At 41.6% G+C, this 1,024-nt stretch overlaps 1 protein-coding gene across 1 annotated transcript in view; it reads left to right on the top strand.

Annotated features, from left to right (window-relative positions):
* Window positions 1-701: 701 nt before the first annotated feature.
* The window catches only part of LOC103801728 (zinc finger protein 106-like), a gene marked incomplete at its 5' end in the record, with an annotated part of 5,405 nt that continues 5,082 nt past the window's right edge, over window positions 702-1,024 (top strand). Inside the window, one exon of the mRNA XM_009074151.1 lies at window positions 702-764. Within this exon, the coding sequence (XP_009072399.1) occupies window positions 702-764 (63 nt within the window). The remainder of the gene's footprint in view (window positions 765-1,024) is intronic.

The raw sequence follows: 1,024 nt of genomic DNA, 5'->3' as shown, positions 1-1,024 counted from the left end.
CAGTACTCAAGGTGTGGTCTCACCAGTTCTGAGTACAGGAGGATGGTCACTGCCTTGGTCCTGCTGGCCACACTGTTTCTGATAAAGTCCAGGATGACATTGGCCCTTTTGGCCACCTGGGCACACTGCTGGCTCATGTTCAGCCACTGCTGATCAACACCCCAGCCACTCTTCCCTCAGCCTGTAGCGAAGCCCAGGGTTGTTGTGACCCAAGTGAAAGACCTGTGTAGAAAGCATGTTTGGTTTTTTCCTGTTGTTAGAAGATTCAGGGAATATTCTAATGTGAAAGTGCCAACAGAAGCAAAGTTGGGGAAAAGGCGAAGCTAGTCTTCACATACCCTGATCGTATAAACCTCAGAGGAAACTTGTGGTTTAACCTCAGTTAGTAGCCAAACACCACGTACTCCCCCACCAGTGGGATGGGGGAGAGAATCAGAAAGGTAAGAGCTAGAAAAGCTCATGGATTGAGATAAAGACAGTTTAATAGAGAAAGCAAAAGCTGCACACACAAGCAAAGCAAAACAAGGAATTAATTCACTGCTTCCCACTCAATGCATGCTTTTTTTCTTCTTAGTCTTCATTGTGTTTAAATCTGTCAAATTTAGGAAATACTACAGTACAACTTTAAACTGAACAGTGTCCTATTATTTTGCTTGTCCATATCTGTTACAAGAAATAAAACTTTTTTTTTCTTTTATAAGGTTGTGAATGATCTGGTGTTCAGTGGCTCCAGTGATCAGTCTGTCCATGCCCACAACATTCATGTAAGTCTCATATATACAGGTGGAATGACTTTTTCTATTATGGCAGTGAATTTCTATGCTATAAAGTCAGTATTTCCAGAAATTTTGACTGACTGGTGGGGCAAATTACTTCCAGAAAAGTAAGTCTCGCTGTTTTGTTACTGTGACTATGCACTACAACTATCTAAGGAGACATGAACAGGATACTTAAACATGCTGACTCTTGTTACAGTTACCAGTTACTCTGTTACCAGTACAGATGGTAATATGGAAAGGGTTCA

Source organism: Acanthisitta chloris, unplaced genomic scaffold (genome assembly GCF_000695815.1).
Source record: "Acanthisitta chloris isolate BGI_N310 unplaced genomic scaffold, ASM69581v1 scaffold33734, whole genome shotgun sequence".
In the NCBI taxonomy this organism is placed as follows: domain Eukaryota; kingdom Metazoa; phylum Chordata; class Aves; order Passeriformes; family Acanthisittidae; genus Acanthisitta; species Acanthisitta chloris.
Note: the sequence above shows the minus strand (reverse complement) of the source record. Positions and strands in the feature narration are given on the sequence as shown.